Raw genomic sequence first — 26,738 nt, 5'->3', positions numbered from 1 at the left:
AATGTATTACGTAATGTTACATCAAAATGGACAGAAATCTTTTTGCACTGCTACTACAAACATTATGAAAAGAAAACTGTGTTACTTATTATTTTTAACTTACAAGTATGATTTTTAAGATTGGCATGCAGTTCAAATTAGAAAGCCAGCTCAATTGGGTTATCATTTATTATTGAATTTATGCAATTTTGTGTGAAATTTATATTTTTCTCATTCTGGCATTTTCAAAGTGTGAACTTGAACTCCCATGGGCCTGAAGCCTTATGCTTGTCACACATTTTACTTACATTGGTATTACCTGTTTAGCATAATTAAAATTTGATGTTGAATTTGTAGTTAAGCATAATGTATTTTTACATCAGAATTGACAGTAGCCTATTTTTTGCATTGTTATTTCCTGCTTTTTGTCTGTACATTTGACAGCTTTGCTGCCTTGTTTCTATACCGGCCCAATTTTTTTCTTAAATTATCTGCCTTTTGAGGACCCAGTAGGTATAAAGATTGAAAATCTATCTCCTTTTGCTTTTCCAAATACTTTTTGCAGGCATACCAAAGAGGTGTAATTTTATTCTGTCTACATAGAGTGAAATATATCTTTATATAGAGAAGTAGTAGATTAATACCTAAGAGAGGGCTGTCGTCCAGGGTTCCAAATATAAACAGGCATGGTTGTTGTTGTTATTCAACAGAGTACTGTGTACGTATGTTCTGAATGAGACAAGTCCAAATAGCTTGAACATATGTACAGTCCCAGAAAATATGCAATAAAGTTTCTTTTGGGTCATTACAGAAAGTGCATCGCTCATGTTCTAACATATTATATTTAAAAAGCATCGAATTCGTAAAATAAATTCTATGTAAAATTCTAAATTGCAATGTGAGAAGTTTATGATCATTTGTTTCTCGAAAGGGCAATGCATGAACTAGCTTCCACTTTTCACTTGGAAAATCAATGTTCAGCTTTTCCCTCTACTTATCATGGATGTTAAAAGGTATTGCTTCCTTATCTGAAATAAATTTCGGGTAAAAAAGTTTCGTTAATTTGTTTTTCGATTTAATAATACGAGATTTTTATTTGTTATTGCTGCAAGGTTCTTTTGATACCCTCTTATAACAGTTTTCCAGGCAGAAGGTAAAGCGCTGATGACGCCTTGATAGTCAAGGAAATTACTATCTATATTATATTCATCACAAAAAACGTCTAGACTTTTTACTGAACCAGTATTATCAATCAGGTCATTAACGTAAAGCACTCCTTTTCGAAACCAAGGTTTATAGAAGATTATCTTTTTATTGATCTTAATATGATCATTTCCCCATAAAGGTTGTGCTAGGATATCATCCGGAGAAGTAGTAGAAAATTGTTGCACAGAAGCCCATATTCCCAAAATCTCTTTGCATAAAGTAGGCCTATTTAGTATATTAATATTGCGTATAGACTGTAGGCCCTGCAATGGAAGTAGCAATACGTCAATTCCCCCGATTTCCGCAATCTCATCCATCAAAAGAGTTTTCCACGAAGAACAATTATGTGGATATACCAATTTCTTTAGCCATATCAATTTAAGAGCTTTACAGAAGGATTTCACCTCGGGGACCTTTAATCCACCGTTTTCATAAGAATTAATCATAACATTTCTCTTAACTTTATCTTTTTTACTGTTCCAGATAAAGCGATAAAAAACACGCTCCAATTCTTTAAAGAAATGATCAGCAGGCATAGGAAGGACAGTTAATATTTGGATGATGGTAGGGAGTGCCAAGGATTTTAAAACAGTTACTTTACCTAGGAGTGAAATATGACGGAACGACCAATCATTTAACAACGATTTGATGGAATGTAATTTTTCTCTAAATTTTCTTCTTAAATGTCATCCTTTGCTAGGTTATACCAAATACCCAGTGGTTTAAATTTTCCACTAAGATTCCAAAATATACTTTTAGAGGTTTGATGCTCCTCACCACAGCAGCGCTTTGCTCCAATCCAAACAGCCTGGCTTTTTTCAAAATTTATTTTCAATCCTCAAAATTGAGAGAACAATTCTAGCATATCCAGAGCTGCATTCAATGACCCTCTATCATCTGCTAGATGGAGCGTAGAGTCATCTGCGTATTGTGTAATGACGTATTCTGAGTTATTCAGTAAGATCCCTTTTATGTTTGGATCAAATTTGACCGCCGCGCTGAGCAATTCTATGCAGATAATAAATATGTAAGGGGACAGAGGATCACCCTGTCTAACACCCCGAGTGACATTAAAGAATTCTGTTAGATGTCCATTATTTTCCACTGCAGTGGAAACATTAGAGTAAAGGGTTTTGAACCAGATTTGAATATCTTCACTAAAATTAAAGAATTTAAGACACTGTAAAATATATGCCCACTCTACAATATCAAAAGCTAGATTTCGAAATCTAGCATTAATAAAATTCCTAAAATGTCATCTTTTTCTGTTTTATGGATGATATCTTGAATAGTTCTGGAACATTCGCCTATATAGCGACCTTTAACAAATCCAGCCTGTGTAAAAGAGATGATATCGTCAATGTGTAATTGGATTCTGGCTGCTATATATGCAAGCAGAAGCAAGTTTGTAATCAACATTCAGCAAAGTAATTGGACGCCAATTCTTAAGGAATACTTTCTCCTACCCCTCCTTTGGTATACACTTGATTATACCTTGGCGTTGAGATGTAGACATTGACTGTACAATGTACTTCAAAGGATTTATTCAGTGACCTAAGCAGAGGCTCTTTGAGATCAGTCCAAAAGAATTTATAAAATTCTACCGTATAGCCATCTAAACCAGGAGATTTTCCATTCTTCATTTTCTTAAGTACTTTGAGACATTCTGTTTGGGACAGAGAGCCATTCATAGTAATCTTTTTTCTACTGGAAATTTTAATAAATGGATTTTCGTCATTGAAAAAGGTATAACTATGGACGTTATCCATTAGAGTGTCTTTTGATTGGTATAAATCGCTATAGTAGCTTTTTTGTTCTTTTAAGATATCGTGGATATTTGTTATTTCTTTTCCGTTCTTCCTCCTCAATTTAGGTATCGATTTCTCACAATAATTCCTTTTTTCTAAATTAAGAAAATATTTTGAACTTTTTTCTCCTTCTACTTTCCATTTTGCTTTTGCCCTTAAAATAATCCCCTCAATTTTTTTGTCACGTATACTTTTTAATTCATCTTCTTTTCCCTGAATTGCCAACCGAATAGTCTCATCATCCCTGTTGTTTAGAGAGTCATATAATTTGTTCAATTCTTCACTTATTATTTTTTCTTCTTTTTCTGCTTCTCTCTTTTTAAAGGATGCGTACTTAATCGTTTCACCTCTAATACTAAATTTTAAGGTTTCCCATAGCAAACAATCGTCAATATTAAATTCTGCCATTTCCACGTTTTCATTATCGTCTGTCCTGTACTGCTTTATCACTTCTTTTATGTTTTTTTTTAATTAAGTCTACATAATTCCAATCACCTAACAGACTGTTGTTGAATTTCCACGTCCCCCTTCCTCTCTCAATTTGAATAAAATTAATCTCCATGTTTACTGGAGAGTGGTCTGATTTATAAGTAAAATCCATGCCAGCAGCAACAGCTATGTCTTGTAAATCAGAAGAAATAAAAAAAATAGTCAAGTCTGCTTTCTTTCTTATTTGGTCCAATCCACGTAAGTTTTCTACATTCCGCATTCATTTCTCGCAAGATATCAATTAAATCCAAACTATCCATTATGCGGACAATTTCTCGATTTGCCTTTGTGTTGTTGTTGTGTAGATAGTTATCGGTGTCAGTTATGTAATCAAGTGGGACGTTCCAGTCACCCCCAAGTATTATCGAGGTAGTTCCAATTACTTCAATTTTATTTTGGATCTCCTTAAAGAAAGACGGATCGTCATTGTTTGGTCCATAAATAGCGCCTAGCGTGAGTCTCGTACCCTGAATTTCAATGTCTAGTAATAGGTAACTACCTCTAGGATCTTTTAATCTCTTTGTGGATTTTAAAGTCAAAGGAAGATTTGAATAAGATGCCAACACCTCTTTTGTAACTAGTTAGTGAACAAAAAACCGCGTCCCCACCCCATTCATTTTTCCACAAGCTTTCGTTTGTCTTCTCACTGTGAGTATCAATCAATATAGCGATGCCATATTTGGACCTGCATTTATGAAAAAAATATCTCTCCTTTTCACAATATTGCTACTGAGTCCTCGACAATTCAGACTTACTATTTTAACCATTACTTAGAATCTAATAACAAACATTTAACCAAAAAAAAAGGACGATACTTCCGCAAGTAGTCTAGGCATTATCAACACGTAATTATAAACACATACATTCACCCATTCACACAAATCGACACCACAGACAAACATTAACGGTACAACACTGAGTGGTAAACACATATATCAGGAGGCCTCCTCTTCAGACAGCTGTTGTCTATCCTGCGAATTATAGCATGACTATATACAGTACAAACAGGAAAACCCCTCTGTCTCTGCAAAAAACAATGTTCATGTAATTATCCAATATTCACATAATCTCATTTCCGTATATGTAGATTAATTTCTTAAAAAATTGGCATAATGAGTTCAGGCTGCGGTAAAGCCATCCGTTACTCTTTTACATACATCCACTAAGTCTCATATATATCAGGTCTTTCAGAGAGGTATACGTAAAACACATATTTGTATAGAGGGAGAATGGAATGTTACTCATCATATATTCGTTTTAATCAAAATATGTTTGGTTTAATGTTTTATTTTCTTATTTTAACTTTCTTGTCAATGTCATCGTCAATAGAAAATCTCATTCTCTGGCCAGTGTGTTTCACTTTACCGTAGTAGTAGTAGTAGTAGTTTATTATCATCACTGTATGCGTATGATTACATAATAAATATCTAGCGAGCAGAACATTACATACAGGGATAAATGATCAATAAAGGCATTACAAGTATAATATGTAGCGCAATACAATACCATGACAAAAACTTATAGTTCGGTACACCGTTTTTAAAAGCTACGTTTCTGATATTTTCAAGACCTTGCATACATATGAAACGACTAAGTGCAAATTGTTCTTTGAAAATAGATCCCCTAAGGACGTATATACCAGTTCAGGGTAGGCTGAACGCATCGCTGATGTGAGCTCGCATTTGCTTATAACATGTAGCTCTGTTTGCATTTCACCACACTTGCAGACACGTTCGTTCCTCTCTTTACGACACCAACGACCCGTTTCGATTGCCAATCTATGAGAACTTAGCCTAAACCTAGTAGTAGCTATACGTAGATATTCCGGGATATCGAAGCGGTTTGCGTACATATCCCACACTTCCAGATTGGGGTTCATTTCTAAATAAGTCGTTGCTTTTGTTTGATTCGAATTTTTAAGTTGATCTTTTAGGTTTTCAATGTCCAAGTAAATATGATCGGATGTTGCTAACACTTTCTGATAGTACGTTGACGCTTTTGTCTTAGCATCTGCACAAGTTTTCCACATGAATATGAAAGGGTCGTCCTCCATGTCTTTGCGTTCTTGCAACAATTTCTCCAGAAAATTACGTTGAGCGTCCATTACGCGTGCCTTTAGTGTGGGCAAGCCCAATTCGAGGAGACAGGTGTCGTTTCTCGTTGATGCCCGTACACCTAATAACGCTTTTACACTGTTTATGTACATGGGGTTTGCCGTATCTATACTGTTTCCTATCCATGACTCGCATGCGTAAAGAATGGATGCAAACAATGCGGCGTCGAGCACCTTCCTCTTTATGCTGAAGGGGAAATCAACGTTCTTTGTAACAAATGCTGTATATTTCATAACATGACACTGCTTCATGTCCATTTGTTCCCTTACTGCTGTATCACTTTTTCCATCTTGAGTGAACATTGCTCCGAGATAACAATACTTGTCACAGGTCTTAATTGTTAGACCTTCCACCTCGAGGTCCTCCTTATCTTCAACGGTACCGTTTATAACCATTATATTGGTTTTGCTCTGATTCATCTCCATCCCTGACTGGGCACAGAATTTTTTTAGTATTTTTACTTTTTCTATGCATGCTTTTCGGGACGTTGCTAAGATAACAGTGTCATCCATTAACAATAAACAGTGCAACCACATAAGAAAACCGTCATCTTGGCACTTTCTTAACTCCCTCACTAGGTCATTGATATACAGAGTGAATAAAAAGCAGCTGGTTGGAGATCCTTGCCGCACACCTAACGAAGCTGATATATTGGCTGCACCCAGGGCCATGCTAGTGTTACTATAGATTGCGGCTAATATTTTTACCATAGAGTATCCACAACCGTAGCGGATCAAATTGCGGATGAGCGCCCCACGTGGGACTTTGTCGTATGCTTTAACAAAATCCACATAAACTATATACAGTTTTTCTTTTTTGGACATAGCATAATCAATAGCCAAGCGTAGAGATATATATGCTCTAGGCACCCTCTTCCCTTCTGAGAGCCCGCCTGCTCTCTTTCGGGTTTAAACCATCTTTCTAAACGTTTGCATAGTATAACATCAAACAGTTTAGAAAATGTGTCCATAACTGCAATGCCCCTGTAATTTCCAGTGTCCGTTCTAGGTCCTTTCTTATATAGTATAACTAAGCGGGACAACGCCCATTTCGCTGGGATCAATGTGGTGCTCAAAATCATAGAAAATGTAAGTACTAGAAAAGTTATCCACCGCTGTGGCAAGGTCTTAAGTATTCCGGGGGGGATGCCGGAGGGTCCTCCACTTTTATTCGGTTGAACTGCTTTAATGGCGTCCCGTACCTCATTCTCAGTAATTTGGTCATCAGTCATTGGTATATAAGGGCATTCCCCTGGGAGCGGCGTGAAAACGGGGTCAGCGTCGTTAGGTGAAAGCAGCTTTTCAAAATGCTCCTTGAAATCCTCGTCCGTCGGTCGCTTTTTTGCTGCGTCGTTTAATTCTAGCGTCCCACTCCAACCGATCGCCTGCCATATCTTGCGATGATCATTCATGCTGTGAAGCGCTTCCCAGCGGTTTGTTATTGGTCGTTGTTGCTCAATTTGGTTTGATTGGTGAATCTTTGCACGATCTAGACTTGATCTCATAATGCAGTCAGTTTCGTAGAAAACCTGGTCCAAGTTATCATATGAACGTAGGTTCGGCGGTTCGGCGTTTCCCAGAATCTCCTTAAATAAGGTAGAATCAATATCAGTCCATTTAACTTGCCGATTACTACATGATGATGGGTGTGTGTCCCTTGTCGGTGTATGATCATCTAGCTGTGATACGCGGTACAGTAGAGAGTTCAGGATGTCTGCGGTTGATGAGAGCTTTTCCTTAAAAAAAGTAATGCCTACTGGGGCGTGGTTCGATGGTAAATCCACGCTGTCATGAATTATCATGTTAGATGTTGCGGCTACGAGGCTCGGGGAGACAAAGCAATGGTCCAATTCTGAGACCCATCGATCCCTTTGTCTAAATGTTAGTTTTAGTGGTAATTGCACGTTGTTAAAACATAAACCGTTTAGTAATACTAACGGTTTTAGAATCCCGTTAACAAGTCGTGCATTTTCGTTAGGAATCCTTAATTTATCAGGCGATTCACTATACCGAACATCAGGAAACATTCCCTTTATGGAGTCTACAAATCTTTCTCTCAAATAAGAAAATCGACAGTTTGTGTCTCCCACTATTATAAAAGTATGGTTAGGTCTATTCATGAGGAGTGCACTCAAATCAGCTAACACCTCCATTGAAAAGTATGGTGAACTCTTTGGTGCAACATAAATAGCCACAAATATTACTTGTGGGTGTTCCTTAAGTCTGAAATAAATATAGTCGTCTTTACCACACACAAGTTCAATTATAGATCTGTTTAACCCATCTTTTATGAGAACACCGCAACCTCCTCGGTTTGCGTTTTCATTTTTACTCATATAAGTATGGTATCCTGGTAAGGAGAACTCAACATTTGACTTAATTTCATTTAAACAAATTATATCATATAAACTTAAAAGTTCTTGCACCTTTTTGTTTTCTAGTTTATTTTTTACAGAATTTATATTCCATGTAACTATAGTCAACTTTCTGTTCTGCTCGCTTATACAAAATTTGCACTCCAACGGTCGATTACCTCACCATCTTTGGTAATTACTCTTTTCTTTTTATCGAAAAAGATCTCATGGCCCATATTTTCTGGCTTTTGCTTTTCTGTGTCCAGTGCCCTGAACATGCGTCCCCACTCAGCTCTTATTGCTGGGTGTTGGTCACGTTTTATCCTCAGTGTGTCGTTAACATGCGGGATCTGAAGCTCTCCCTGCCCGCCGTTCCTTTGTGCCAATTTTTGGAGGATGTCCCTCCTCAGGGATTCGCTGCCGAGCGTTACGAGAATCGGGCGGGGTGTGCCATCCTGCCTTGGCTGACCCAAGCGTTTGCAAACAGGTTTATTTGCAAGTTGAGTGGCGGTGATCGCTTCTAAAACATATTTAACTTTTTCCGCATCCCCAACTACATCTCCATAATTCTCATTTTCCGACATACCGATCACAATGAGATTCTTTTCTCTTTGCTTTGAGTCAAGTTTTTCTAAATATAGTTGCTGGCCACTAATTATGTCGGTGACTTTATCAAGTGTGTTGTTTATTTTGATCACCTCTGCTTTCATCCTATTTTGCTCTTCTTTTTGCACGTTTATTTCCGTTAGGATTTCTGCAAATTGCATTTTCATTCCTTTCATTTCTTCTTCTAAGTGGTTTAGTTTTAAGTCAAATGATTTTCTCATCTGATCTTGGTTGTCCTTTAAATCTGTTACAGCTTTTAATAAAGTGTCCATTTTTTTAAACAGCGCTTGGTTAGGGGTTTCGGATACGCTAAAAACTGGAGGGTTATCGTGGATTTTTGAATCGTGTAGGACACTGTTTGCTTCCTGGAGTATCTCACTAGTCGCCTTCATATTTTCCTTTGGGCTTTCGACCTGGCACTCTTTCTTTGCGTTGTTTTCATTTACACTTTCCGTGCTTCCTCTGCTTCTCTTTTTCCTATTTGTTTTGGGCATTTGCAAATAATAAACCACCAGAAGTTAGTAGCTTATAATGTTATGCGGTAAATACATACAATGTCTTGAACACTTTTTTGGTTGATATTGTTCCCGTTTTGGTTGACGACGATGATTACTACAACACCCGCTCTCTGTGCTACCTGGCGTTTGCCCCTCATTATTTCCGTAATTGCTATGGGTTATATGCAACAATTGCTGTCACCAAAATGCATGGTAAAAGTGAGTAGATGTTGACCTATATCTGCCGTTATCTTACCAAGTCCGAATATATATATACGAATTTGTTTTTCAAATATCTCGTCGGCAATACTTCGAATAGTCACGCCGAAAACTGTGAACCGACCCCGACCAACTTACGAAGGTGTCTCCCACAAATCAATAGCCTGCATTGTCTTGAAGTTGCCAAAATAGCATCAAATTCCGAGAGCAACATACCCACGTCTCCTCCTCACATAGCATAACTAAGGTTACACGCTCCCATTATAAAACCACGACTGTTCAATTTGCTCGTTTTCCTTTAGGCGCTGCAGTAATTGAGCGTTTAGTTTGGTAATATCGTCAGCCAGCCGAACACCTTTGTCATGCCTTTTCAAGGTAGATCTACTCCGCATTATACGTACCTTGATTTCCGTGTTTTTAACATGCATGAGAATTGGCCGGGGAGACCCTTGCCGACCGGGAATTCTGTGCACCGCCATGATGTCATCAGCTGTACTTCTCCCTGTTCCTTAAGCACCTTGCACACAACATCCCGAGTGTTTTCATGTTCCTTCTCTATCACCCCGTAGATTTTTGTTATTTTTCCGGGAATATTTATTATAGTTCGCCATTTTGATAGCATTGTTTGACGCATAGTTTGCTTGCTCCACTGTTTCCGTGAGCTTTCTGAGAGACTTTTCTTTTCCCGCTAGCTGTTCTCGGAGAGCGTCATTTTTCTAATTCCAGTGAATCGATTCTTTCCCTTAGCTGTCCAATATCCAATTTATGCTTGTCTTCTAATTTTTCTAGATTTGTCCCGATTTCGTCTTTGAAATTAAGTAAAAGTTTAGTGACAGTTTCCGCGACCATTTCTTGCACAATGTCTTTTAGATCATTTGTTTTTACAGTATTTTTGATTTCAGATTCTATTTTGTCTAGCTTTATCAAGATTAAAGATGTTTCTTCTATGCTTGTGTTGGAAACTTCACTGTGGGATCTTTTTGCTGGCTGACTGGTGGATTTCTTGTCAGCTGTGGTTTTCATTCTGTCTGTCATAGAGCTCTTTGACTCTTTGTTCATGACAAAGTATTTTGATTTATTATTTGAGCTCATTGTGATATATATATATATATATATATATATATATATATATATATATATATATATAGAGAGAGAGAGAGAGAGAGAGAGAGAGAGATGTATTTTCGAGGCAATAAGGCTGACTTGAATCTATTGTTATCCGGTGAGCAGTACTCACCTATGCACCTGTACTGAAGCGCACTTGTCACGATCTATTGTCAGTTGTATAGTTATGGTATACGTTATGATGAATGTCAAATAAAGCTTGATGACAAAAACCAAGTCAGATAAGCAGCTTTCATTCGCAGGAGACAGTTAGTATTCACACATTTATTATCCATAGCTTTAATATTTCTACCGATTTTTTGAATTTGGAAGAAATTCTAGGAGCGCAACGGTCGTTGTCTCCTCCTTGGCCTCGTTCTCGTTGACCATCCTGACTCTTCTTCTTGGTTGTCTGGTTTAGCAAGGAGTTGTAACTCCTTGGGTTTAGCGTCTCAGACTGATTATAAAGGTCTTAATGGAGCTTTGACAGATTAATTATTTATTTATCAATTAATTAATTTATTTATTTATCTATTTATTTATTTATTTATTTTTTGGTGTGTGTGTGTGTGTGTGTGTGATTTATGTATTCTGTTTACACATCTTTGCCAAAGACTTCAAATGACCTTGAAGGTGTGAATATTGTCAAGTCCCTTTTGGAAATTTCTATGTATAGGTATTTGTGTGAAGAACTTTAGATGAAAGTATATGTATATAATTATATTTATATCTAGAACTTTAGGAGATGGACGTACATTGAAATAAAATTAAAAAAAAAAAACTTTTTGAGGAAGCCAACAAGAGAGAATAAGTTATCCATTTTTTTTCTTTGTGATTTAATGTTGTTTTTATATATCTTCGTGCCAAAGACTTCAAATAGCTAAAACTTACTGTCATTTGTATTGATATATTTACTTTTTATATATGCAGGTGGTGCAAGAATTCCCTATAACAATGGTTAAATCAGATTTGTGTATTCTTTACTTTAATTGGTAGACAAATGGGAAGCACAAATATTGTAGCAGATAATTCTTATACTTTTTCAATATAATCCTGGATCAGAAAACTCTGCTTAGTCACATGAATTATATAAATTAAGTCTATCATTCATACGTGGCGAGTTAATTTTCAATGATATTTAAGCTTTGGAACATTTATGCATTACTAGTAGGTTTAAATAGTAGTATCACAGGTGCTACATGTATATAGCTGGATTTATTTTCTTTCAAGCTCACCAGATATTGTTTTCTGACATGAAATATATAATTAAATTTTGATTTATACTAATATCAAGACAACTGCTGGAGAGAGAGAATTTTATTACAAACTGCCTTATCAGCATTTGTAAACAGCTAGCTAGCTGTTTACAAATGCTGATAAGGCAGTTTGTAATAAAATTCTCTCTCTCCAGCAGTTGTCACCCCTAGGGGTGATGGAAATATGCATGGGGGTAACATCCTCAGAAGTTGGGGCATTTTTATTTTTTGCGGGAAGTTTATCATAAAAGAAAATTGTGTGCCATGTACATACTATACATATGTGTTCGATACTAAGGAGTAAGAGTACATATGCAAGAATAACCCTATGATCCCCAGGGTGTGGGTTGTTCCTGAGTTTGAATGATTCTATTTTTTTCACAATGACAATTTGCCACTTATACTATTAATTTTGTACTAATACTCATATGTAAGACAACTATTCTACCAAGAGTTAGTCTTGTTGATGAATAAAACCTAAGAAATGTGTATTTTCTAGCATTTACCGTCAAAAAATTCCTTTATTTTGCTTAATTCACATGCACATAACTCTGCTTAGGAAAATTCTAGAACCAAAATTTAAACTATGGGTTAATGCCCAACCTCTATACTTAATGTGTGCTAAATTTTTGAAAATGGCGCCTGAAAAAAAGAACAAACATGGTGTTACTAAAACTTGAATAACTTTTGATCTAAATATGATAGATTAAAAATTTTAATTTATTATTCATACTCAAATGTATGGCTGTCTGTGTACCATATTTCAAGTCTCTAGCTCACTTAGAAAAATATCATGTGTGCACGCAAATATTATTTGCGTACCGTTGAATATCTATAATCATTTACGACTGAACTGGCATTCTACGTATTAATATAAAACGGTTTCCAATTAATTGCTTATACTACTGGTTTACAATTTTCTGCATTGAGCTCAAAACTTCACACCAAACGAGATAAATGTTACATATTGTTGATAAATCAAAGCAGAATTGATCATCTATTGGGTACACGCACATGTGTAAAAAAGAAAACGATAATGACCCACAATAACTGAATTGGGGACAAGCCTCAAAGCTACTATCTCAATATCCAATAACTTAAAATACTTTTCAAAACAAATTTGCGTGTTTTTCCTTTCGCAAGTGATTTTTTTGCTTTGTTTGATCTAAATATTTAGCAGTACTTTGCCTTACAGCTGAAAGAAAATCGACCAACAAACTACCTGCATGCAGATTAAATACAGGATGCAGCTACTCAGTCTTAAAGTTGTACTCCTTTGTGGTTTTGTGCAAGAGGTATATCTAGGTAATAGAATTCTATCCATCTATCTATCTGTCTATAAATCTATCTATGTGTGCGATTATTGCAGTTCTTTGGATTTTTCCATACGCGTTTGCATGTTTGATAAATAAGTTTTTTCATTGAATGGTTGATAAAAAAAGTCCTGCTACAGGCACCACTGGGTATCTGTGTCCTTCAAAGAGGACATTGGTGCCGCCTGACATTACGTTCATTTACCCCGCATACGCCATACCCTCTGACATCAGCGGCTGATTTCATAAAGGAAGTTTAAAGTTAAACCTGGTCTAAAGTGAGTTTACACCAGTTTTAGGGATTGCCTGCATTTCATAAAGGAGGTTTTAGTATTGGACCAGTGGTCTAGTAAAACCTGGCTTAACATCATTCTAAACCTGGTCTAGACAGGATTGTGTTTCATAATTGAGGTCTAAGTTTTTGATACCCGGATTATGGACTCATACCAAGTCTAAAAATAAACCTGGTCATATCCAGGTTTACCTCTGTAGCTTGGAAAAAAGATCTATCACTGCTTGATTTTCTTGACTTAATTCAACCTCTTTTGCCCCCCCTCCAGTCTTTTTTGCAGTTTTTTTAACATTTGCAAATTCTTTCTTAGCTTTCATTTTCGCTCGTTTCCAGAAGTCTTTCACCTGCCTTTCAGTTCTTTTCCCGGCTTGTGGAAAATGTGCTGACAATCTTGTTAGAATTTCTTTCCACGCCTCATTTTTTCTTTGACTTGATGTGACATCATTTTTTTATTCAGTGATGTTGGACTTCTCCTTTATTAGTTCTGAGATGTACCCCTTCTCTTCAGCAGAAAAATTCTCCGCTTTCTTTCGGCTCATTTTCACGTGCTCGTTACTTCCAAAGTTTTTTCTCATATGAGCTAAACAGCTTATCTGCTTCAACACTAGTGTGTTTCATCTATTCATTTACGCCTACCTGATTGACACAGTTCAGTGATTTCTTCGTCTATGTAATCCTGTTACATTCAACAGGAGGTCAAGGACAAGTTAAAACTGGTTTAGCTAAACCTGGTTTTCTGGCTTTCCTACACTGTTAGTGAAATGCAATTTAGGTCTTGAGTTAGACCAGGTTTTGCTAGCCTAGGTTTTAGCCTTAAACTAGGTTTAGTTAAACCTCCTTTATGAAATCGGCCGCAGAGGTCCATCAAAATACTGTGCAATATAATACTCTGGGACCCTGTGGGAAGAGTGCAATCCAACCGTCCGGGATAAGAGAGCTCCTCAAACTGTGGCTCAGCAGTAGATGAGACTTAGACTGGGTTCCCATACCTAGATCGACCTCACAGGATCGATCCTTCTCCAAGGAGTTTCTCGCTAAATTGCTTTCAACTTAAGCGGCTTAGATGTCTGGCACGCCTACTGAAGCTGTTAAACAATAATTAATTACCCCATAGCAGCTTCAGTAGGCGTGACAGATATTTACGCCGTTTAAGTTGATAGCAATTTAGAAGATAGATCGATCCAAAGTTAGTACGATAGGGTCTGGGAATGGTCCTTAAGACTGGGTTCCCTTGCCCAGATCGATCTAACAGGATCGATCAATCTCCATAATAACAAATTTTTTGTTTTGTGTCTAATACAATGTTTTTTATAACTCAGTGGTTTTGCCTCCTCCCGCTGGGTTTTGGCCACTCACCAAACAATATGAAGCCATGGACATCAGTGGGAACGGTAACAATGGCATAGCGCAAGAAGTTGATTTTAATGCAGGTATGTCCTTGTAGTCAACACTTATTGCCCAGTGACACTAATTAGTACCACCAGCGTATACGCTGGCGGTACTCATGGTTTTAGTCCCAACCCGTCTCGTACAGCTCCGCCGGCTCCGCAGTTGGGCGCCGGAAACAAGTCACCGTTACCGCTTCTCCTCCTAGACCGCCAGGACCTGTGTCCCCATCTCTTGGATTAAGGTCACATATAATCTCAACTTGAACACCCTGGTTTTTTTTGTTTTTGTCGGTGCATTGGCCTGGGCGTGACACTTGTTGAAACCCACCCTTGTCAAAATTTTTGAAAATTCAAGGCTAAATATCTCCCAAACCAAAGGAATTATGGGAAAAATTACTACAGAAGTCTGACCGAAAGTCATATGTGGAGATTCCAAATATGCCCTTGGATTTGACTTTTGACCTTTTTTTCAAGATCAAACAAGCCAAAATTTTCTAAAAATGGGAATTTTCTGCAAAAAAATATTCGTTTGTGCTATTTTTTGGAAACTACACAGATCTAAGCTCTCCTGTTGTAGTGAGGGGTTACAATTGGGGACTCCTTTCATCTTTGGGAGTTTGGGGTCAATTGGTGCATTTTCACGGGAGAAGCAGCCATTAGATACCGAAACTGAAAACTTGCTTTTATTCTGGAATGGTAAACGCCAGAGACCTTTTGTTCATCGCATTTTGTAGAACTTGACAAGTGCAATACTGGAGGTGGTGTCCAATTTTTTGTTTTCCATATTAGTCCGGTGGCTTAAGGAAAAAATCGTGACACGGCGGATAAAAGCACCAAATTTGGCATGTAGTTACCTTTTGACATTCTAAATCAAATTAGAGCCGTAGCCCTCTCAAACAGTTTACCGTTTGGTCAAAAAATCCAAAATGGCCGCCAATTTATGGAATTCTATAGAAATATGTATATACCTATGTTGATTTTTATCAAATAAATTATTTTCTCAGAGTTTTCCACACCCTTATTACCCATTTTATTCATGAATGTCAGATAGCAAACAAGTTCCCTTGGATTTTTTTAAAAAATCCAAGATGGCTGTCATATGCCATAGAAACAGCCATAGGAATACTAGTGCACAACTAATACCAGCTAGAAAGATACGTTGTCCACTATCAAATTAAGTCTGTTTCTCAGATTTTTGTTACTCACATAATATGTTTGAGGTAAGTAACTACGAAGTGTTCTTGGGCATTTTGGAAAATCCAAGATGGCTGCCACAAGAATTCTAGTATATGGGGGATTCAACTAATGGCAACTGAAAAGATAATTTTCCACTATCAAATTAAGTTTGTTTCTGAGTGTTTTCCACATCCTTTCCGCCCACACAATATGTATGTGGTGAGTAACTAACATGTATTCTTGGGCATTTTGAGAAAAATCCAAGATGGCGCCATATGTCATTGGAATACTTCTAGTATTATAAGGGTTGGAACTAATGCCAGCTAGGAAAAACATAATTCACTATCAAATTCAGTATATTTTTTCAGTGTTTTACACATTATAATTACACTGTGATACATATCTAGCAGGTAATAAATGCGCATATTTGATCATTTTGAGAAAATCCAAGATGGCCGTCATTGGCCATGCATAGGAATACTACTGGAATTACAACTGCACATCCATGGCTTTTCATCTACTACCAGGGTGAAATTGTGTTTGCTCATCATGTTTTGTCCATCCTTATTAGTCCTATGATATATATATATATATATATATATATATATATATATATATATATATATATATATATATATATGGTAGGTAAATAGTGTGCATCCTTGGATATTTTGAGAAAATCCAAGATGAGTTCAATTTGACATAGGAATACTAATGGGTGGGTTTCAATTGCTGCTAGAGAGGCATATGGTTCACAATACAATTACATTACCATGGGTTTGTTTTAAAAATAATATATTTTTTTCATTCCATTTATTATTACCCCTATGATGTATACCTGGTCTGTAGCATGTGTGTATCTTTGGGTATTCTGAAAAAATTTCAAGATGTCTGCCTTTTGTCATTAGAATATTCGTACACATAATCAAATAATGCCAGAGATACACTGAGTACAATTTAAATGTAGTTAACTTTAGATCGTTTTAAATGTTTTTCATATCCTGTTTATCCTTATGAAAGACTCTGTGTGTGTAGGAAGTGTATGTATCCTTGAGTACTATTCGAAGAAAACCCAAGATAGCTGCCAGTTGTCATAGGAATATATCATTCAAATGCACATACAGTAGGTGTCAATTATTGGAACAGTTCAGACAATGATTCCAACATGAAATAAAGCCGTTTGATGTTCAAACATGTTGACATCCTTATTAACCTTACTCTATATAAATCTGGTGTGAAGCAAGTGTGCATCTTGCGTATTTGAGAAAATTCAAGATTGCTGCAATTCACAATAGGATTAGTACAGTCAACTACTTTGGGTTCAATATAAAATGAATATTGTTTCTCGGTATTTCCCACATTCTTTTTGGACTTTGAGATATCTATCTGGTGGGTAACAAGTGTGTACCCTTTAGTATTTTGGCAAAATATCATGATTACCCTCATTTGCCTAAGAAGTGCCTGTAAAATCCAATGCACCAGTTTTCCTACGGGGAAAAGAAGGCCATCTTGGATTTACCCAAAATGATGAAATATGGACATTAATTACCTAACAAATATGTATCATGGGATAATAATAATAATAATAATAATAATAATAATATAATAATAATAATAATAATAAAAGACAGAATAACAACTGAATTCAGCTTCATTTTATATGGAAGCCTATCTCTCGCAGGTATTAACTGAACCCCTCCTTCTATGGCTAATGGCAGCCATTTTGCTTTGTTTTGTTTTCAAAAAGGATACATATAACATTCTCATCACCTATATTATGTGGATTAAAAAGATGTGGAAAATACTCAGAAACAAACCTACTTTATCAATTAATATTATATCTCCATGGCAGAAGAAGCCCTATGTGTATACTAGTATTGATATGGCGGCCATCTTGGATTTTCTCGAAATGCCTCAGAATAAACGTTAGTTACTCACCACAAATATATTATTTGTGTAATAAGGCACTCAGAAACAAAATAAATTAGATAGTGGGCAATGTATCTTGGAACCTATAGTTGGCATTAGTTGAAAACCCTTGTTCTAGTATTCCTATGCCATACGGCGGCCATCTTGGATTTTTCAAAAAGTCCAAGGACAGTCGTTTGTTATCTGACATGTATGCATAATATGGGTAATAAGGGTGTGGAAAACTCTGAGAAAATAATTTATTTGATAAAAATCAACATAGGTATGTTTATATTTCTATAGAATTTCACAAATTGGCGGCCATTTTGGATTTTTTGGCCAAACGGTAACTTTTTTCCGTGGGCTACGGCTCTAATTTGATTTAGTATGTCAAAAGGTACCCACATGCAAAATTTGGTGCTTTTATCCGCCGTGTAACGATTTGGCCATTTTTTTACCCTAAGCCACTGGACTATATGGTTTAGGCATTGCGCTATATCAAAAATTACAACATTGCAATATTCAGTGGGGAAAATATTAAATATTCCAAAATTAGCAGAGATATGCCCATAGTTACTATTGAACTTGAATAGGAAGTCATATACTGGTAATCTAACTGTGACCTTGAAATTGACCTTTGACCTACTTTTCATGATGAACTGCACTTTGAAGTTTTCTGATCTTTATATCTCCAAAACTGGCAAAGATACGCCCATAGTTACTATTGAACTTGAATAGGAAGTTATATACAAGTAATCTAACTGTGACCTTTAAATTGACCTTTGACCTACTTTTCACCATGAACTGAACTTTGCAAATTTTCTAGCCCTTATATCTCCAAAACTGGCAGAGATACACCCATAGTTACTATTGAACTTTAATAGGAAATTATATACTGGTAATCTAACTGTGACCTTTAAATTGACCTTTGACCTACTTTTCACCATGAACTGAACTTTGCAAATTTTCCAGCCCTTATATCTCCAAAACTGGCAGAGATACACCCATAGGTACTGTTAAACTTGAATAGGAAGTTATATACTGGCATTCTTATTGTGACCTTGAAATTGACCTTTGACCTACTTTTCACCATGAACTGAACTTTGCAAATTTTCCAGCCCTTTTATCTCCAAAACTGGCAGAGATACACCCATAGATACTGTTCAACTTGAATAGGAAGTCATATACTGGCAATCTTACTGTGACCTTGAAATTGACCTTTGACCTACTATTTATGATGAATTGCACTTTGCATGTTTCCTGGCCTTCATATCTCCAACATTGGCAAAGAAATGCCCATAGCTACTATTGAACTTATATAGCAAGTCATATACTGTGACCTTGAAATTGACCTTTGACCTACTTTTTAACCACAAACTGAACTCTGCATATTTTCTTGCCCTTCATATCTTCAAAACTAGCAGAGATCTGCCCAGTGTTGTCGCTAGGTTTTCTCTTTTGTCAGCATACCGGTATATGCAATACTGATAATGCATTTCAAGGAAAACCAATAGGCCTATTGTCCAGAAAATCACAGGAGTGATCAGTGTTAGGAAAATACAGGTCAATTTGAACATCTCCTTGATTGGACCATTTTAACTATTATGTTTTTTCAATTTTTTTTTTTCATATTTTGAGAACTCTTTTATTGCATTTATAGAACTTGTCAAGCACAAGACTGGTGGTGGTGTCCAATTTTTTTTTTTTTTTTTTTTGGGGGGGGGGGGGGTCCATACGAATGCGCTTACTCCAGCTGGTGGTACAATATCCAGAGGCGGTATCGCCTCTCTGATCCTCTAGTGAAAATTGGAGTTTTTTTTTTAAAAGTGTTCTACACGTATGTGTTATCCCATCTTGATTTATATTAAGCCCCCGTCACACTTATTCGGAATCAGCAGGAATCAAGCAGAACCAGCCGGAATGACTAAATTTAAAAATTCGTACTACATTCGGGAAGAAAACTCAAATTGACCTTGGAATACTCAGAATGCGCTTGAATCCGCCTGGAATGATTCCTGCACATTTAGTCTGTATTAGCTCTCAAATGCAGCTCGAATGTAGTTGGAAAACTAGGAATATCAATAATGCTGTCAGAATGCAGTCAGAATATTTAGAATACACTTCGAATGCCGCACGAGTGTAGTTCGATTGCTGGCTGAAATAGGATCGAGATGCATTCGAGTTGCATTCCGGCTCATTCTAGCAGGATTTGAAGTGTCTTGCCATTTCGGTTCTCCCTCGAATGTTTCGAATGCTGTCGGAATGCCGTGAGAATATTTAGAATGCAGTCATAGTGCAGTTAGAATACAATTCAAATGCCATTCGATAATTTTCCACTTGGAATGCACTTCGAAAGTTTTTAACATGAGCAAAACATTTGGGCCGGCCACAAGAATGGGTAAAAATATTTGGAATGCACTCGGAATTTTTAGAATGCTCTTCGAATATACAGGAACGCACAAAGAACTGTCTTTCCAACGGCATTCTTGCTCATTCCGCCTCTAGTGTGACGGGGGTATTAACCTTTGTTCGTTTACTTTCAAACCATGCATACTGGTATAACACATGAAGTAAGTTTACACATAGAAGTAGGTACTTATATGGTTTACATAATAAGGTAAGCTGACGAGAACTGATGCGTTCCCGATGCATATGTCAAGCGACAGATCGCTCGAGCTGATGCCATCAATGTGCATGTAGTACTGGTCAGACTAGTTAACCTTCAAATAAGCTCACGAACACTATTTTTGTAACTGTGAGTGTTTTTTTTTTTTTTAATTCATCTTGTGATTGCCCCCATTGTTAAAATTACAGCCATTACGAGCAACAATTATCCAGTTTATTTTCCGTGTTGATGAGATAATCTGTACTAACCCAATCGTATTCATTTTCTCTTCTTCCGTGGTGCATATAAAGTCAAATATCTAATTTGTTCTTCATGTTTTACAGTATCTGTTGCGTACCTGTTGCCATCACTTAACTGTAACAGGGACCATTCAGATTGAGAAGAGCCAAGCGCTAGTAAGGCCGCGATCTAAATATGGCGGAACTACATGAAAGGAAGACCGTTTCATCCTGTAAAGGTCTCTCCGCCTCTCACACGCCTCCCCACGCGTCTTAATCAGTTCGTGATTGATCAAGAATTGCAAGAACTGACTACGAATATATATTCGAATCTGTTAATAACTTCACGAACTGATTACGATTCAACCACGAATCCTGAAATTTGTCAATTCCTGGCGATTCGTGGGATTCGTGGTCTGTGTGAAATAGGGGCATTAGTAACTCAAATACAAAGACAGGAAACCTATGATATACCTTTCATATTTTTACATGTTTTTAAACTAGGCATTTACGGTATCGGCGAAGGCTCAGCTAAATTTGAAGGCTCAGTTACTTCCTTCATCGAAATTCCAAACAATGGAGCATTAAAGGCTGACTCTTTTACATGGCTGGCTGAGGTGCGCCTACAAGACTTGGCGAACCAGGGCCCACTTTTTCACTTTCGCCGGAGCGTGGACGATTATGATTACGGTACTCACATATGGTCTACAGGAAATGGGCAGTTATTTCTTCGTCTTGTACAAAAGGATCCGTACAGTTTTTCTTCAGCCCACTCTCTACCTGTACTTAGTGATACTGAATGGACGTATGTCGGCTTTACGTACGATTTCCAGACTGGGGTGGTTAGGTTGTGGAAGGACGGAATCGAGGTGGGTCAGTTTCAAGACACCCCTCAACTGAACCATATCACCGACACAGATGTCCGTATGGGAGCCAGGCGCAGCTCCACGGGAGATACGAGGTATTTCCCTGGTGCCATGAGATGTGTCCAATGGTACGTGACTGTTTTATCTGCAGAACAGATCCAACAGGCCGAAGAAATGTGTAGAGAGCCTGGTATGTGAACTGCATGGTTTAAATAGCACGTGCTGTGCTTCCATCTGCTTTTGACTTCGTTTTGAACATAATTACCTGCTCCACGTTCGGTTTTAATAAGAAAGCGCTATCCAGGTATGTCAGGTATCTGTGCACCCAAGCCCGAGCTCGGTGATCCGCTGAAATAGGCCTTTTGCAGCTAGATGACTAGATGTTGAATTATTTTGTTTACTAAAGAGTTTGCTCATTAACAGTGGGAGTCATCAACCAGTACTGATAGTCATTATAAGTAGCGGGGACAGGGCAATCCCTTTAAGTGACTTGAAAATTAAAACCAAAGCCGCAACGTGTAATCATTATTATTTATCCATTATCTTCGTTTTATTATTATTATCGATATAGCATTCTCTGCAATATTACCGAAATAAAAAAAATGAAGAAGCATGTTTTTTTTAAATCTCCCTCCAAGTTTCTTGGATATTTGAAAGAAAGATGCTGAAGTTAATTTTTTCATTTTTTTTTTCAACAGGAACAGGAGGCCCACCAGGTACAACAGGACCAGAAGGAACAGGAGGATCACCAGGCTCAGCAGGACCGATAGGAACAGGAGGACCACCCAGAACAGGAGGGCCACCAGGTATCGGAGGGCCACAAGGAAAAACTGGACCATTGGGTACAGTGGGATACCCTGGGACAAATGGTCCACCGGGAATAGGAGGCCCACCAGGGAGATTAGGGCCAAACGGGATAGGAGGCCCACCAGGAACAGCAGGGCCACCCGGAACAGTAGGGTCTCCTGGAAGAATAGGGTCTCCTGGAACAGTAGGGCCACCTGGAACAGGAGGGCCACCCGGAGCTGAAGGACTGCCAGGTACAGGAGAGCCACCAGGAACAAGTGGACCAATGGGTACAGCGGGGCCGCCTGGGAAAAGTGGTCCTCAAGGGACAGAAGGTCCACCAGGAACAACAGGGACAACCGGAACAGGTGGCCCCCCAGGAACAGTAGGGACACCCGCAACAGGAGGGCCACATGGAACAGGAGGGCCAACAGGTACAGGAGGGCCGCCAGGAATGGCAGGATCTCCGGGAACAGCAGGGCCACCGGGAACAGCAGGGCCATCTGGAATTGGAGGGCCAGCGGGTATAGGAGGGCCACAAGGAACAAGTGGACCAATGGGTACAGAGGGGCCGCCTGGGAGAAGTGGTCCTCCAGGAACAGGAGGCCAACCAGGAACAGGAGGCCCTCCGGGAACTGAAGGGTCACCTGGAACAGGAGGACCCCCAGGAACAGGAGGGCATCCTGGCACAGGAGGACCGCCTGGAACAGGAGGGCCATCAGGTGCAAGGGGGCCTTCTGGAACAGGAGGGCCACCAGGAAGAGGAGGTCCAAAAGGAATAAGCACTGGTGGGCCACCAGGGACAGCAGGACCCAAAGGTAAGAGAAACCCCATCTCCAATACTGTTATTTAGCTAGTTACCCGGTATATCTGAAATTTAAGATGCCCTATTTTCTTCAAAGAAGCAGAAAAACGTGCTCCTTTTTATATTTCTCGGGAAAAATATTCTTATGATCAAATATTGTTTAACCCTGTATCCTACGACGTCTCTTTCGTAACTGCTTTGATTGCATGGCATTATTTGATATATTGTATACACCCCTGTCAAAAAGGTGCCACTCCTACCGCAACTACCCCGGTATGTACATTTTTGTACAGTTATTACTACTAGGGTACCATAGGTTTAATTTTACTATTATATAACAAAGAGGCAAGTGGTTATCGTGTAAATTGGGGATGTGAGAAGTAGAAAATTGACGTACCTAGCGTAACCATTAAAATACACCAATACCAATTATTTTTAATATGCGACTCTTCAGTGAGAGGAATGCATTTTTTTAACCAAGCGGTCGACACCAGAGGTAATTTTGACCTGCCGATTGATACGCCTTCCTCGTAGAAAACGTTTCATGACATTTTGGAACTTGACTTCAACATTTCACAAAAGCAGAACACAAAGACGTGTGCACAATCGTCGTTATTTTGGTAGGGTTTCTGTGAGGAAACCAATGATCACTGCCAGAAACCGCCTAAGTTGAGTCAGATTGCATACTGGAACTCTGGAATGGACACCAGCCCAAAACTGGGCATTCATACTGTTCCCAGATGAAAGCAGGTGAAACATTGTCAGAAGGAGAGCAGGTGGTAAGACGTATGTTCCGAATTTTCTGCCTCTGGTTCTCCGCTAACCAAAACGATCTCATACTACTGTATTTTTGCACCGTAATGTGGAACGCCTAAACTGTGCAAACTTTTGACTCCACTCACAGACACAATAGGTGCGTCCTCCAATCCAGAAGATGCTACTGGTATACTAAGCACTAAAATGTCGCTTTGATTTTTTTCTGTGGAAATTTGAAAGAAGAACATTGGTTCGCGACATGATTTTTCTGTATCACTTTACGAATTGCCTTAGAGGTGACACTTTTTTGCTTGGGGAGTATGGTTAAACAATGTACAAATTAGGGTTTAAATTACAATTTGCACTTGTATGTGCAAGTCAGGAATAAAATTAATACATTTCAAACATTTCTTAAAATCTTCGTCATAACTATACTATTTATAAACTAGTTAAAGCCTAACAGAATGGAGAAAAAGATTAAAATCTTAAATTACATATCATAAAGATTCCTAGTGCTATTATTGTACCAGTATGTGCGGGACCTCGACTACGAAAAGAATGTGTTACCAATATAAGTAAAACTTAATTTACAGGGTTGGAAGGCGCAGTCGGTCAGCCTGGGGACGTCAAAGGCCAAAAAGGCCAGAAGGGCATGACGGGAAACGTGGGAAATTCTGGTGCGACAGGAGAAATGGGCTTGAAGGGGATGAAGGGCATTAAAGGGATGAAGGGGATGAGTGTGACTGGACAGAAAGGGCAGAAAGGTGACACCATGGCAATGGTGCAAGTGCGTCCTGGAAGACAGCCAAGTCCAACTAGTACCCAATCATTGGTTACAAAGGCCCCCTTTACTGATAGGATACAACACGTTACCATCGATTGGTTTTACCAGTTTAATGGGGAACAAATGGATGCAGAAAGTATAAATTCAGGTTTGTTTTGCTGCAAAGCATTTGTCAACCCCTCCCTTCTCTTTCTCTGTCTATCTCTTGGCAAAAAAAAAAAATCCATGCTTTTGCATTCCTGTAAACGGTTTCTGTTATGTACGGTTGTGCTAACAGTATGCATAGCCGGGGCCGTATATAAGAATTAATGTTAGTGCATGAATTTTCGTGCTGTTTCTTTCTACCATGGACAAAATGCAATTAATTAGGTTCATATTAATGATATACTTTGGGTTTGACATAACATTTGCATTACATATTACATTAGGTTTAACATGTATCTTTTAATTGAGGAACTATTTGAAGACAAACTTGAGTTCTTAGTTGATAAAGATATTTTATATTTCCTTATCTGTTCTGGTTTACACCCATGTCTTTCTATATTCTTCTTTTTTTCCCATCCACAGACCTGATGGCAAAATTAAATGCGGCTATAATACACCAAATCATTCTTGGGTGCATAATTGGAACGGTGCTCGTGGGAACAGTTGCCATATACGTCGTCTACTTCCGGGCTCGTCGCAGAGAAAAAGCTGCCATCACATTAATGCGACAGAAACTTTTACATTAAAGTTCACCAACCATTCACTGCAATGAAATGATTATCATTTTCTTATAAGAGGTTGTAACTGGGCTTTAAAAACAGACTTGCCAAAGAAAGAAGACGAGATACTGCGTTAAGATTGACATGATTTTAACATGTATATGTCAGAACAAGGCCGACATCCCGGTCCTACCGTATATACATACATTAATTATAATTATACATATATGTTTTACATTTATGTAGAAAAGTTTAGAATATTTAAAGAGCCACATTTTCTCAATCCAGCTTTCATAGCTTTCAAGAAAAAAGCTTTTTCTATATGTTGTTACATACATGTAATTTGATAACCAAAAAACATGAACTATTAAGGGGTATCGGTATCAAGGCCTATATTGGGGAAAATAGCTAATTTCCCGTTTTCTTTTACGTGAGATATGTATCGAGATATTGTGGCAATTAAATAAGAATTTTAATACATGAAACTTATTTTTTATTTATTTATTTATTTAATTTTTTTGTTCCTTTTCTCAGCACCTCACTCGATTCTGCGCATAGGGTGGTCACGCGTTAATAGCCAATTCCGCTTTGTAAATTGGTTTGAGATACTGATCGGTTTCCGATATAACTCTGTATCTTAGTAATTTATTATCATGAAAACTGGCACGTTAGACGACCAGGAACTTAACGACAATCTGGTTTCAGCGTTTAGCTATATCCCCGTACTAGTTTAGCAACGCAGATATCAGTATTAGTCCGAGAACTTTCATCTTTGCATTCTGAATGTTTCTGTACCTATAACCTCGCGATAAAACATGAACCAATGAAAATACTTCGTTAGCATGAATATTTTTGGTTTTGACATAACGATCGACATGCTATGCGGACGGATGGTTGAGGGTGGGGGTGGGTGGGGGTCAGTGGCGGATTTAGTGGGGGGTCAGGGGGGTCCTGACTCCCACTTCGGTTTCTGAAAAAAATCACACTGATTCCCCTCTAGAAATAAGAATTTTTACTAGATGATTTATAGTTCTTCACCGTTCCAAATGGCACCGCTTGACTTTCAAAACACCAAAATATACTGGGGCCCTTAAGCAGGCCCCGAACCCTACCACAAGGGGGACGAGGGTCGGCTTCGAATCCGAGGCCTGTCATTCGTAAAAAACAAACCCCCCTTCAAATCCTGTATCCGCCCCTGTCTTACCACCTGTATATCGCGATCTGCAGACGAGAACGGTATCTTCTCTACAAAATTATTTAACAAATGTGTTTTTCTTAAAATTCGTATCGTTGCAATTGCTTGTACACGTTTGAACGTTTTGAAATGATTCCTTCTTCTTATAGGGGCTTGCTTAAAGGGATAATAACTCTTCGTTTTGGCCAAAAAATGAATTTTCCTGGAGTAAACTAATTTTCCCATACTTACCAATGGTTAATGAGTCCATTTTTACATTCAAAGTTAGTCCCTGGAATTTTTTTCTAAAA

General features: G+C 38.0%; 1 protein-coding gene across 3 annotated transcripts in view; it reads left to right on the top strand.

Moving 5' to 3' along the window:
• LOC106173651 (uncharacterized) overlaps positions 1 to 25,732 on the top strand; it is a 28,547-nt gene extending 2,815 nt beyond the window's left edge. The window contains exons 2-7 of one of the 3 annotated variants that reach the window (XM_087009123.1): positions 12,827 to 12,936; positions 14,556 to 14,666; positions 21,057 to 21,608; positions 22,117 to 23,022; positions 24,359 to 24,697; positions 25,117 to 25,732. In XM_087009123.1, the coding sequence (XP_086865249.1) occupies positions 12,858 to 12,936; positions 14,556 to 14,666; positions 21,057 to 21,608; positions 22,117 to 23,022; positions 24,359 to 24,697; positions 25,117 to 25,280 (2,151 nt within the window). In that variant the 5' untranslated portion in view covers positions 12,827 to 12,857 and the 3' untranslated portion in view covers positions 25,281 to 25,732. The remainder of the gene's footprint in view (positions 1 to 12,826; positions 12,937 to 14,555; positions 14,667 to 21,056; positions 21,609 to 22,116; positions 23,023 to 24,358; positions 24,698 to 25,116) is intronic. The other 2 variants (XM_087009124.1, XM_087009125.1) reach the window with 2 other exon arrangements.
• The last annotated feature ends 1,006 nt before the right edge of the window (positions 25,733 to 26,738 follow it).

Source organism: Lingula anatina, chromosome 3 (genome assembly GCF_051362555.1).
Source record: "Lingula anatina isolate TDL-2025a chromosome 3, LinAna3.0, whole genome shotgun sequence".
In the NCBI taxonomy this organism is placed as follows: domain Eukaryota; kingdom Metazoa; phylum Brachiopoda; class Lingulata; order Lingulida; family Lingulidae; genus Lingula; species Lingula anatina.
The sequence above is the reverse complement of the archived record's forward strand: the minus strand, read 5'-3'. Positions and strand labels throughout refer to the sequence as shown.